At 37.9% G+C, this 12,761-nt stretch overlaps 1 protein-coding gene across 4 annotated transcripts in view; it reads left to right on the plus strand.

Moving 5' to 3' along the window:
- Positions 1-12,761, plus strand: part of VPS8 (vacuolar protein sorting 8 homolog (S. cerevisiae)) — a 302,860-nt gene that overhangs the window by 224,977 nt on the left and 65,122 nt on the right. For all 4 annotated transcript variants that reach the window (XM_010853860.1, XM_010853862.1, XM_010853861.1 and 1 more), the window contains 2 exons: positions 802-971; positions 4,673-4,838. In XM_010853860.1, the coding sequence (XP_010852162.1) occupies positions 802-971; positions 4,673-4,838 (336 nt within the window). The remainder of the gene's footprint in view (positions 1-801; positions 972-4,672; positions 4,839-12,761) is intronic.

Below are 12,761 nucleotides of genomic sequence, written 5' to 3' on the forward strand. Positions count from 1 at the left end.
ACAACAGAGGATGAGATGTCTGGATGGCATCACTGACTTGATGAATGTGAGTTTGAGTGAACTCCAGGAGTTGGTGATGGACAGGGAGGCCTGGCGTGCTGCAATTCATGGGGTCGCAAAGAGTCGGACATGAGTGAGCGACTGAACTGAAGGAAACAATACTTTCCAAATACAGGGAACCTTAAATGACATAATGTGATAGCTGTGAAATATCTTTATGTGACTTAATGACAGATGTCACAGTCTTGAGTAGATTTAAATAGCTTTTAAGTGCTGATTGGAAAATGTGATCTCTTGCCCAAGGGAGATGAAAAATGAGTAATGACCATTAGCTTTTCCAGTGAAAAGTTAATGTGGAATATTGCTATGGATGCAGTTTGTATTTAAAAAATCAGAGTATTTTTTAAACAATTGTTAGAACTTTGAGCAATTCAAAGAGAGCTTATTATATGAGTGTTAATAAATAAGTAGCTTTGGGTTAATCCAGTCATCTGAAAGCCATCAGTACCAAATTAAGCCACAGTGATGGGAGAGCACTCATTTCTCCATAGTAACTAGTGACAGCCTTTTAATAATTATTTTGAGACTCTTGATGTAGTACTTATCAGTACTTGTGCATTGAAGTTAACCAGTTAAGTCTGAGGTGCTTTGATGTTTATTTGATCGATTTTATGCCTTTGTAGTATATTCCAATTCAGCTGTGGTTGAAAATGAAGCAAGTGCAATTCTCCACTCATCCCCTCTGTCTCTCACTTTATAAACAACTTTTTGTTGATTTCTTTTTATTTTTGTCATTCATAGACCCTGCTGGAAACGACAACTAGCCTTCTAAACCAAGATCTCCATTGGTCATTGTGTAACCTGAGAGCTTCAGTTACCAGAGGACTGAATCCCAAGCAGGATTACTGCTCTATTTGTTTGCAGCAGTACAAGAGACGCCAAGAAATGGCTGATGAAATTATTGTCTTTAGGTAAGAGAGGGAAGGAAACGTAGTACGTATGAGTGTGTACATGTATTGCCAGGCAGGAGCACACGTAGACACACAGCCCCAGTCCGCCATCTGGCAGTGAACAAAACAAGGCAGAGTTCCTGTTCTCTTAGGGCAGTGAACAAAACAAGGCAGAGTTCCTCTTCTCTTAGATCTTATATTCTGCATAGGGATCAGGGGGAAAGAGTATTAGAGTGGTCAGGTCACAAATAAATACAGATAATGAGAGCTATGGAGAGAAATAACACACAGGGTAAGGGGATGGGAAAAAGTGTTCAGGGTGAGAATGCTATTTTAAGATACGATAATGAGGAAAAATATGTCTAAGAAAGTGACATTTGCGCAGAATGCGTGGTAGGAGTGAAGGTTAGGAATATATTTTAAGAGAAGAGCTAACTTGCTGATGTGAAGTGACAGGCAAAAACATCTTCAGCCCAAGCTACTGAATGAATGTGGTACTGTCCTCTAAAATAAGAAGGAACAGGCATGAGGACTTAGGGAAATCAAGAGTTTTGTCTTGGAGATGTTAGGTTTGAGATGCCTTTTAAACATTTAAGTAGGAATGTCAGGTAGACAGCTATTCTAGTCAGAGATATGTCCTGGAAATATAAATTTAGAAATCATCAGCATGTAAATGATATTTAAAGCCACAGTGCAAAGAGAGAAGAAGTCTAGTGCAAAAGTAGAAGATTTGATCTCAGGAGGAAACAGCTCATCCAGAATGTACAGATAGAGGCAGTGTAAGATGGACTCTAGAGCCAGGCTTTAAACCTTGAGTTCAAACCTTTACCCTTCCACTTCCTAGCTATTCCAGTGAAGTTGCTCAGTCGTGTCCAACTCTTTGCAACCCCATGGACTGTAGCCTACCAGGCTCCTCCATTCATGGAATTTTCCAGGCAAGAGTACTGGAGTGGGTTGCCGTTTCCTTCTCCTAGCTATTAAACTTTGACAAATCATTTCATCTCTTTACATCTTAGTTTGTTTATTTGTAAAGAGGGATAATAATGGTACCTACTTGCTAGAGTTTTTGTGAAGATTAAATGAGATAATTTACATAAGACACTTAAAACCATACTGATATACAGTAAGCACTGTATAAGTGTTAGCTTCTGTTTTTACAGATAAAGATTGGTAGATTTGGTGATTAGAAGGGAAAGTATTTCTTATCACATAAAGAGCCTATTCATTCAACAACTATTTATCAAACACACTATGTGTCAGGTACTGTTAGAAGGGATAGGGTACCAGATGAACAAAACAAAGGTTTTGCTCTCAGAGTTTACACTCTAGTGAAAGAGATAGACAAGTGAAATGCCAGATAGTAAATAACAGGGTGGGGAAAAAAAAAAGCATGTTACGTGAGATGTAGAGTGTCTGTGGGAGAAGATGTTTTATGAAGAGTGGTCAGGGAGAACACCACTGTTAAGATGATTATGGACAGGTAGTTAAAAATGAATTAATTAATAAAAATGTAATAATTACCATGAGTAAATATGGTGTAGAAGAGAGAGAACCCTGGGAACTAGTAATTTGTGAAGAGTTGTTAGGGAAACTTAAGTGACATTTGAGCAGAGACTTAAGGGAAGTTTCCATGCAATATTGGGGTAGAGTGCTCCAGACAGAGGATTAGCAAGTGCAGAAACCATGAGGCAGGTACTTGGCATACTTCTCTGGAAGTGAGTGAGCAGGCTAGCATTGCCTGAGCAGAGTGAAGAGAAAATGATAAGAGATGACTTCAGCAGCCAAATCATGTAGGAACTAAATCATTATGAAGAATTAAACTCTTACTCTGAGATGAAAAGCCATTGGATGGTTTTGAGGATAGGGTTGACACAATATAATCTATATATTGAGGATCACTTTGACTGCTGTGGTGAGAACGGACTGCAGAATAACAAGGGTGAAAGTGGAATGACCATTTAGGCCAATCCAAGTGAGAGATCTCCAGTAGCATATTGGGCACCTACTGACCTGGGGAGTTCCTCTTTCAGTATCCTATCATTTTGCATTTTCATACTGTTCATGGGGTTCTCAAGGCAAGAATACTGAAGAGGAACTAAAAAGCCTCTTGATGAAAGTGAAAGTGGAGAGTGAAAAAGTTGGCTTAAAGCTCAACATTCAGAAAATGAAGATCATGGCATCTGGTCCCATCACTTCATGGGAAATAGATGGGAGAAACAGTGGAAACAGTGTCAGACTTTATTTTTGGGGGCTCCAAACTTACTGCAGATGGTGACCACAGTCATGAAATTAAAAGACGCTTACTCCTTGGAAGGAAAGTTATGACCAACCTAGATAGCATATTGAAAGGCAGAGACATTACTTTGCCAACAAAGGTCCATCTAGTCAAGGCTATGGTTTTTCCTGTGGTCATGTATGGATGTGAGAGTTGGACTGTGAAGAAGCTGAGCGCCGAAGAATTGATGCTTTTGAACTGTGGTGTTGGAGAAGACTCTTGAGAGTCCCTTGGACTGCAAGGAGATCCAACCAGTCCATTCTGAAGGAGATCAGCCCTGGGATTTCTTTGGAAGGACTGATGCTAAAGCTGAAACTCCAGTACTTTGGCCACCTTATGCGAAGAGTTGACTCATTGGAAAAGACTCTGATGCTGGGAAGGATTGGGGGCAGGAGGAGAAGGGGACGACAGAGGGTGAGATGGCTGGATGGCATCACTGACTCGATGGACGGGAGTCTGGGTGAACTCTGGGAGTTGGTGGTGGACAGGGAGGCCTGGCGTGCTGCGATTCATGGGGTCGCAAAGAGTCGGACATGACTGAGCGACTAAACTGAACTTAACTGAAGTGAGAGATGGCCCAAGATGATTGTAATGAAGTAAGCAGTGATGGGATTCTGTATATATTCTGAAGGAATAGCTGACAAGATCTGTTTATAGATTGTATATGAGGTATGAAAGAAGGAATAGTTTTCGGCCTGAGAAACTGGAAGGCTCTAGTTACTATTTAAAGGCTGGATGAGAGAGTGCATCGAGGGTGGGGTTTGGTGGAAATCAAGAATTTGGTTTGGGGCATGTTACATATATGGGGGAGGATAGAGAAAAGATTTTAAAGACTATCGAAGAGAGAAAAGTACTGACTTCTGAGGTGGTCCAACGTTTCAGGTTGGAGAAGTGAGAAGGAATCAGTGAAGATGACTTAGAATTACGCTCAACACTTACTTCTGGAAGTTTTATTTGGTAGCTTAATGTAATTAACAGGAAATTTCTTTGTAGTAATGATGTTAGAATTTACTGTATAGTAGTAACATTTTTGTGAATGCTTATAAATCAAATCATGACTCTCAAATTTGAAGAGAAATACCACTCATGTCATTATTAAATGACTTAAATAATTATTATTTTCCCCAGTTGAAGTTGTTCAAACCATCTAAAGATGTTTCATAGTTTGAGAAATGAGCGGAAGTTCAACTCACCCCTGGGTAGTTTGTAGTCAGAGAACTGTGATGCTGTTGTACTCACAACTGAAGTGTACAAATACATGAGTCTGGATTTTGAAAAAGAGAGGAGGGCAACAAGTAAATCTCTTTTCTTATTTCTTAACCTATATACCCACCAATGCATTTCAGCTTACTGGAAATAATTATTACTTTTAAATACTGTCTAATACAACTTAGGTTTATGATTTTATGATAATGAAAAGTGTCAATTGTTTACCTTCATTTTGCAGCTGTGGCCATTTATATCACTCGTTCTGTCTGCAAAGCAAAGAGTGCACCATAGAAATTGAAGGGCAAACAAGATGGACGTGCTACAAATGCAGCTCAAGTAACAAAGCAGGAAAGTTGAGTGAAAATTCATCTGAAGTTAAAAAGGGAAGGATAACCCCATCACAGGTAAAACTTGTTTTCATGTCAAGGTGGTGAAGGAAATGGCAACCCACGCCAGTATTCTTGCCTGGAGAATTCCATGGACAGAGGAGCCTGGCAGTATACAGTCCATGGGGTTACCAAGAGTAGGACACGACTGAGTGACTGTCACTCTCACTCATGCAGATAGTCTTTTCTTAACAGTGTCTTTTAGACCTGGCCTCATTTTTTTTCAGGTCTTTTCAGGCCTCAGCAAATTTACTTAGTCTTCTGTTTCCTGCACCTTCCTCCATGCCGCCCTATCCTGTAGTTGACGTTAACATCACTTAGTGAAATGTTGGACCCATTGCTTTTTTCTCTCTGTTTTTGGCTTGAGAAACTGGAAGTCTGTAGTTGCGATTTATTTAGATGTGGAAGGTTAGAAGGGAGCATGCATTGGAGATGGGAGTATAGAGAAAAGAAAGGTTATAAAGATTATCGAAGATAGGAGGATTGACTTCTGAGGTGATCCAGCATTTCAGATTGGAGAAATGAGGAGCAATCAAAGATGATTTAGAATTATGTTTAAATCATCTAACTTATGCTAAATCTTTTTACTTTCATGCATTGGAAAAGGAAATGGCAACCCACTCCAGTGTTCTTGCCTGGAGAATCTCAGGGACGGGGGAGCCTGGTGGCTGCCGTCTATGGGGTCACACAGAGTCGGACACGACTGAAGTGACTTAGCATAGCATATGCTAAATCAATTAAACTTTGAATATTAAGTCAGAAGATAACCCAGGGAAAAAACTCTGACCTAGCTTCTCCCAGATAATAGTTCAGAGTTTCTGCACTCCTGTGGTAGCCACTAGTATCCATATTCATCCAGTAAATACAGAACCATGTGCCAGGCACCATGTTAAATGCTAGAACAAGACATTTGTCTTATGGAGTTTGTATGACAACAAAATTATAAACAGATTTCCAGTAAGTGTTCTCCAGTTCTTTCTGACACCAATTACATGGTGTTTTTTCTATATTCAGTTCTGACACCAACTCTGTCAGTTCTCTGGGTTCCAACTGTATGCCCAGTAATGCCATTCAGTTCTCATACCGACCACCAGAAATTAGTGTCAGACTTTATACATTTAAGGGTCCATTCCCAAGAGACTGTCCTTACTTCAGACACCAGTTACAAATGGGGTACCAGATTACATACTGTTCTATCTGACTTGACAAATTTAGGGGTCCCTATGATCCACTCCCCCAGGTTTAATAATTCAGTAGGACGGCCCAGAGGGATGGTATGGGGAGGGAGGAGGGAGGAGGGTTCGGGATGGGGAACACATGTATACCTGTGGCGGATTCATTTTGATATTTGGCAAAACTAATACAATTATGTAAAGTTTAAAAATAAAATAAAATTAGAGAAAAAAAAATAAATAAAAAGAAAGTCAGAAAAAGGTAAAAAAAAAAATAATAATAATTCAGTAGGACAATTCACAGAACTTGGGAACATGCTTTATGTTTACCTGTTTATTATAAAGGATAGTCAGGAATAGCCATATGAAAGAGATGCATAGGGCAAGGTAAGGGGGTGCCCGGAGCTTCCATGCCGTATCTTGGCATACCACCTTCCCAGTTATCGGTGTGCTCACCAACCCGGAAACTCCTTGAACCTCAACATTTAGGGGTTTTTATTGGAAGTTTCATTACCTAACCATGATTGATTAAATCACTGGCCATTAGTGCTTAGACTCAATATCTAGCCCCTCTCCCCTCTTCCTATATGGGGATGGGGGAAGGATTGGGAGGGAAGAACTGAAAGTTCCAAATCTCTAGTCATGGTTTGATCTTTCTGATGACCAGCTGCCATCCTGAAACTATGTAGGGGTCCCCAAGTACCAGTCATCTCATTAGCATTCAGAAGGCAGTCTATCACTCAGGAGAGTCTGAGAGTTTTAGGAACTATGTGATAGGAACCAGGGACAAAGACTGAATGATATTTTTTATTATACCACAAGTACTTACAGATGAACTGTGCTATAAAAGTAGATAATGAGCAGAGCTGATCTAGACATGAGATGTCATGGAAGATTTCTTCAAAGTGTTAGTTAGCTGCCCCCTAAGCAAAAAAAGAAGATAGAGTTTAAGCACAAGGATAGGCAGGAGGAGAAATATGCCAGGCAGAGGGAACAGTATATAGAATAAACAAAGCACCTCTGCAGGAACTAGACACTGAGTATGATTGGATCCAGAGGGTGAAAGAATGGTATTATATGAAATTAGTAAGTAAACAGGGACCATACTAATTATTTTTATGTTTGTGCTAAAGAAACAAGACATTGAAGGGCTTTAAAGAAGAATATATGATCAAAATAGTAGTTTTTTTTAAAGAATAGTGCTTTTAAAAGAACTGCAGTACAGAAAATGAATTGAAAGGAAAACAAGAATAGGTGAATGTAGGGAGACCCAAGAATATTGAAATTATTTTGTGGAAAGAAATAGTAACTTGTACTAGAATGGTGGAAGTTGGAATGGAGAAGAGAACCATATGTGAGATGTGTTTGAGATGAGTACAAACATCAAAATAATTAATATGGTCCCTGTCTACCTCGCTAGCTTCATCTCATACTGCTCTTTCACCTTCTAGATGCAGTTATGCTCAACTTTTAATTCTATATTATTTTCTGCTTTACAACAGGTAACCTATATTTGAGAGGTAGAATTAATAGGACTTGGGATAATTAAATTGGTTGGTGATGAAGGGAAGACAGAGAGAAGAGTCAAAGATAGTACCCAAAGATAGTACCCAGATTTCTTATTTGAACAACCAAATGGATGGTGGTACCATTTACTGAGATAGAAAGCAATAAATAAAGAACATACCTGAGGGTAAGACAGGAGTTAGAGATGTCTTCTGGATATACAGATGAAGATGTTCAATATGTTTCTGGATTGAAAATTTATTAGTCATCCAGTGCTTCCTTGTTCGCACTGGAAAGGAAAATCAGGAAAGGAAAGGAAAATCAGGTCCTGTGATTTCTAACATCTTTCCAAGCTGAATTCAAATGCAGATGTGGGAACCTTTATTTATGTAGACACCTAAGGCTTTGCATTTCGGTGTACTTCAGTTTTTTTCCCTCTTTCAGGTATATTCTGTTCATAAACAGATTGTGACTGAATGCATATTATCAATTAATTTTTTTTTCTTTCTTTCTAGATAGTCCCCAGAGGCTAAAATATGCCTTTTTTTCCTTTTTAAAAAATAGTTGTGTATGCAGTTATATATTTTAATGCATAATTTACAAACAGTAAATTCACTTCTGCAAGTTTTGACAATCTCCTTTACAATCAAGACATAGAACAATATTACCACGTCCCTCAAAAGTCCCCCATAGCTCTTTGTAGTCAACCTCTCTTTTCACCCTCCAACCCCTGGCAACCACTGATTCATTGGGAGTTATTTAATACCAGGTGAGATAAAGATTGAAGTTCTTTCTTTTGAATGAAGGTATCCATTGAATTGCCTTTGTACCTTAATCAAAACCCAGTTGACCTTGTATATGTAGGTTTATTTCTAGACTTTCTATTCTATTCCATTGATCTATATATCTGTCCTTGCTCCAAGACTGTGTCTTTATAATAAATCTGGATCAGATTGTGTGAGGCCTTCAAGTTTGTTCTTCTTTCTAACATTTGGCTATTCTACTTGCTTTTCCATATAAAGTAAAAAATCACCTTGTCAGTTTCTCTCCAAGATATTCATGCTGGGATTTTATTAGGATTGTGTTGACTATGTAGATAAATTGGGGGAGTTGACATCTTAATGATATTGAGTCCAATCCATTAACATGGTATAGCTCCAATTTATTTAAATTTTCCTTGATTTATTTCATCAATGTTTTGTAGTTTTTGGCATATAAATCTGGCATATGTTTTATAAGGTTCATGGGGAGGGAGAAGGGAGGAGGGTTCAGGATGGGGAACACATGTATACCTGTGGTGGATTCATTTTGATATTTGGCAAAACTAATACAATTATGTAAAGTTTAAAAATTAAATAAAATTTAAAAAAAAAAGAAAGGAAAAAGTTCGAAGAGCTAAAGCAATTTTAAAAAGGAATAAAGTAGGAGGAATTCCTTCCTGACATGAAGATCTTGTACGTAGCCACAATAATGTAGACTGTATGGTATTGGCTTTGTTACAAATGGGATTTTAAAAAAATTATTTTCTTACTTGGAAATTAAGAGCTTTAAAAATTTTAATTTGTCATAGATATCTTGTAAAATGTAATAAAAGTAAATGTTAGAAAACAAAACAAAAAGTATTTAATGACTTGATATTACATATTTTACTGTTTTATATTTCAATTTCTAATTGTTCATTGCCAAAATATAGAAATACAATTTATTTTGCATATTGACTTTGTATCTAGTGACCAGTGGCCTTACTAAGCTTACTTATGAGTACTTTTTTGTATATTTTTTGGTATTATCTACATAATCATATCAAATGCAAATAATGACTGTTGTATTTGTTTGTTTCCAGTGTTATTTCTTTTTCTTGCCCTATTGCATTGGCCTCTAGAACACAATTGAATAACAATGGTGAGAATCACAATTGAATAACAATGGTGAGAATAGACATCCTTGTCTTGTTACTGATTGTAGGGGGAAGTATTCATTTTTCATTATTCAATATAATGTTAACTGTAGGCTTTTGGTATGTAACCTTTGTATCATGTTTAGGATGTTCCCTTTTACTCCATGTTCTGTTGAGAATTTGTTCCAAGAATGGATGTTGAATTTTGAAGACATTTGTACTACATTGGTTGCCGTGTTCCCATATCCACACACCCCACACAAGAAAGTAATCTGTTTCATTGACTTTCCTCTTGCCTGCTCTCAGAACATTGAGAGAAGGGAAATTATTTTGAAATTGGATCTGTATGTCAAAGGAAGCTTCATTTCTGAGGCTATCCTATTCTGCAGGGCAGAGGAAATGAGTCCAACCTTTTCATTTCTTTAGGAAACTCCAGTGGGATTACTGATCATCGTCTTGAAAATCTGTTTGATGCTTCCTAATTAATAAAGGAAAATAGAAGGAGAACTATTTTGAATTCCTTATATTTTCTAGCTGTCTGTCTCCTTTGGTTTTCTTAGTAAGATTTTGTAAAAGGATCTAGTGGGTTGGTAATGGAAGGAAACAGAAGATGAAATTTATCAAATATATGCTTTAGATATGAATATGATAATCTTCACAACAACTTTAGCTGAAGGAACTGTATGTAGCTCAGAGAAGGAGGACCAGTATTTGAAATCAAGTTTTTTAAATCATCATCACTCTGTTTTCCTTCTTCCTAACTGTTCTCTTTTTAGTATTCTGACTTTATTGAAATCTGGTAAAGGTTATTTTTAAAGTTCAGTTTAGTTGCTTAGTTGTGTCTGACTATTTGCAACCCCATGGAATGCAGGATGTCAGGCTTCCCTGTCCATCCCCAACTCCCAGAGCGTACGCAGTCAGACTTGTGTCCATCAAGTCGGTGATGTCATCCAACCATCTCATCCTCTGTCTTCCCCTTCTCCCTCCACCTTCAATCTTTCCCAGCATCAGGGTATTTTCCGATGAGTCTGTTCTTCACATCAGGTGGCCAAAGGATTGGAATTTCGCTTCAGCATCAGTCCTTCCAATGAATTGATTTCCTTTAGGATTGACTGGTTGGATCTTGCAGTCCATGGGACTCTCAAGAGTCTTCTCTTGAGAAGTTCACAGTTCAAAAGCATCAATTCTTCGGTGCTCAGCTTTCTTTATAGTCCAACTCTCACACCCATACATGACTACTGGAAAAACCATAGCTTTGATTGGATGGACCTTTGTTGGCAAAGTAATGTCTCTGCTTTTTAATATGCTGTCTAGGCTGGTCATAGCTTTTCTTCCAAGGAGCAAGTGTCTTTTAATTTCATGGCTGCAGTCACCATCTGCAGTGATTTTGGAGCTCCCAAAAATAAAGTCTCTCACTGTTACCATTGTTTCCCTTTCTATTTGCCATAAAGTGATGGGAACAGATGCCATGATCTTAGTTTTATGAATGTTGAGTTTTAAGCCAACTTTTTCACTCTCCTGTTTCACTTTCATCAAGAGTCTCTAGTTCTTCTTCACTTTCTGCCGTAAGGGTGGTGTCATCTGCATATCTGAGGTTATTGATAATTCTCCTGGCAGTCTTGATATTCACCTTACGCTTCATGCAGCCTGGCATTTCACATGATGTACTCTGCATGTAAGTTAAATAAGTAGAGTAACAATATACGGCCTTGACCTACTCCTTTCCCGATTTGGAACCAGTCTGTTCTTCCGTGTTCGTTTCTAACTGTTGCTTCTTGATCTGCATACAGATTTCTCAGGAGGGTAGGTGAAGTGGTCTGATACTCCCATCACTTTAAGAATTTTCCACAGTTTGTTGTTCTCCACACAGTCAAAGGCTTTGGCGTAGTCAATAAGGCAGAAGTAGATGTCCTTCTGGAACTCTCTCGCTTTTTTGATGATCCAACGAATGTTGGCAATTTGATCTCTGGTTCCTCTGCCTTTTCTAAATCCAGCTTGAACATCTGGAAGTTCATGGTTCATGTATTGTTGAAGCCTGGCTTGGAGAATTTTGAGCATTACTTTGCTAGCGTGTGAGATGAGTGCAATTGTGTGGTAGTTTGGACATTCTTTGGCACTGCCTTTCTTTTTTAAAGTACAATGATACTATGTTGACTGTGCTAACTTGAGATTTCTTACCATTGTATGAACCATTCACATTTTTAATTGTAAGAAAATTTTAAATGAAGATACTAATTCTATACATGATGGTTTTTATTAAGCTTAATTTCATGAGAGTTCTACTTTGCTCTTTCTAATTTCCTTCAAAAATCTGTCACCCTTGGTTATTAAGTTCCTAATCTGTGCATGGAGAGAAACAGAGGTGTGTGTCCCAGTGACTCCAAAATCAAGCTGAGACTGCCAGTCAGCTTCCACCTGTTGCTTTCTATCCTCAGTAAATAACTGAATACATTTGAAACTTTTCACTGCCTTTGTAATATGATCCTTCTGTCAAATAGCTTTTTATTTCATCCTTTTCCAAGACTTGAGATGATTGACTTTTTACTTCTTCAGTTACTGACTCTTATTCAACAGGATACAAGTGACCCTCAGACCTGTGGTTTTCTTGGATAAAATCTTCTTTCTTGCCTCTTTCATTTCTGTTTTTCACAACTGATCAATATATATCAGCCATAACTCTGACATGTCAATTTTCTCCCAACAGTTCTACACAGGCATGATTGGATTTATTCTCCCAGAAAGTCTGCTTTCCTCTATAACAAGTTTTTTATTCTTTGCCAGGAAATGTAACAGAAATGACTCAGATATCTTTCTTTCTTCCCTTATTATCACTCCCTCTCCCCTTAGGTTTACAGTAGGCCAATCGGGATATAGGTCCAAAGAATAGACCTTGCAAGTTGAATTTTCTGTTTTGTATCCTCATATATAACTCACAGGTAAAATACGTTTGAGAAACTAATTTCAACTGAAATACTCATCCTGCTTTTATCTTAGATTATTCTTTTATTAAATTTAGAGTAGCAAATAACCACCTGTATTGGCACTGATTAGCATTAGAAGAAATTAACTTACTATTATTCATTTTAAAAATAATAATTCTTGGCCAGCAGGCAGCTTAATATAAATTCAAAGAAATATAATGAAAAATGTACTAGATTTTAGTTTTAACATTAATTAACAGGGCAGAAAGTGAAGAGGAACTAAAAAGCCTCTTGATGAAAGTGAAAGTGGAGAGTGAAAAAGTTGGCTTAAAGCGCAACATTCAGAAAACAAAGATCATGGCATCCGGTCCCATCACTTCATGGGAAGTAGATGGGGAAACAGTGGAAACAGTGTCAGACTTTATTTTTGGGGCTCCAACATCAC

Source organism: Bison bison, unplaced genomic scaffold (genome assembly GCF_000754665.1).
Source record: "Bison bison bison isolate TAMUID 2011002044 unplaced genomic scaffold, Bison_UMD1.0 scf7180017864333, whole genome shotgun sequence".
Lineage (NCBI taxonomy): Eukaryota > Metazoa > Chordata > Mammalia > Artiodactyla > Bovidae > Bison > Bison bison.